The 862-nt window shown below is 43.3% G+C and overlaps 1 protein-coding gene across 1 annotated transcript in view; it reads left to right on the forward strand.

Annotated features, from left to right (window-relative positions):
* Window positions 1-862, forward strand: part of LOC106879554 (phosphatidylserine synthase 2) — a 118022-nt gene that overhangs the window by 29410 nt on the left and 87750 nt on the right. Inside the window, exon 3 of the mRNA XM_052977871.1 lies at window positions 326-427. Within this exon, the coding sequence (XP_052833831.1) occupies window positions 326-427 (102 nt within the window). The remainder of the gene's footprint in view (window positions 1-325; window positions 428-862) is intronic.

The following is an 862-nucleotide window of genomic DNA, read 5'->3' on the forward strand; positions in this document are numbered from 1 at the left end:
GTGGGACAAGGCTGGCCCTTTGAAATACAGGTACAACAGAAATAGGAAGTAAGAGTGAGAGAAAGTTGTGGTGAAAGAGTACAGCAGGGTTCACCACCATCCCCTGCTGGAGCCTCGTGGAGCTTTAGGTGTTTTCGCTCAATAAACACTCACAATGCTCGCTCTGGGAATCGAAACCGCGATCCTATGACCGCGAGTCCGCTGCCCTAACCACTGGGCCATTGGGCCTCCACGCTGTAATCATAGATCCTAGCCATAAACCCTAACCCTATTTCTTACCCAAATAATGACCCTTTCTCATGTTTCTTTTGTGTATTTTCTACAGGCGGGCCCATACGTTGACCACACTCTTCATATTCAGTTTTATACTGGTCTATGTATCGGTCTTTGAAGAAACCTCACCAAACACCAATTTCAATATCAAGAGGTAAGGTGTTGCAGTTGCTTTTGTATTCATTGTTGTTTGACCCTCGGTCAGTTTTCTGATTCAGCAGATCTGTGATCAAAGATGTTCCAACTCTGACCACCCCATCTATTATTCAGGCCTAGTGTATCCAGGACTGCATTGTCTAATGTATAGTATAGTTGTTAGTATTAATGGCTATAGTTTTTGTTGTTGTTTAGCCCCAGGCAGATCCTGATCAGGAAGACCTATGATCAAAAATGTTCCATCGGTGACCACCCCATCTTTTATTCAGGCATGGTGTATCCAGGACTACATTGTCTAATGTATAGTATAGTTGTTAGTATTAATAGCTATAGTTTTTGTTGTTGTTTAGCCCCAGGCAGATCCTGATCAGGAAGACCTATGATCAAAAATGTTCCATCGGTGACCACCCCATCTTTTATTCAGGCATGGTGT

The sequence above is a fragment of the Octopus bimaculoides genome, chromosome 29 (assembly GCF_001194135.2).
Source record: "Octopus bimaculoides isolate UCB-OBI-ISO-001 chromosome 29, ASM119413v2, whole genome shotgun sequence".
NCBI classification, from domain to species: Eukaryota; Metazoa; Mollusca; class Cephalopoda; order Octopoda; family Octopodidae; genus Octopus; species Octopus bimaculoides.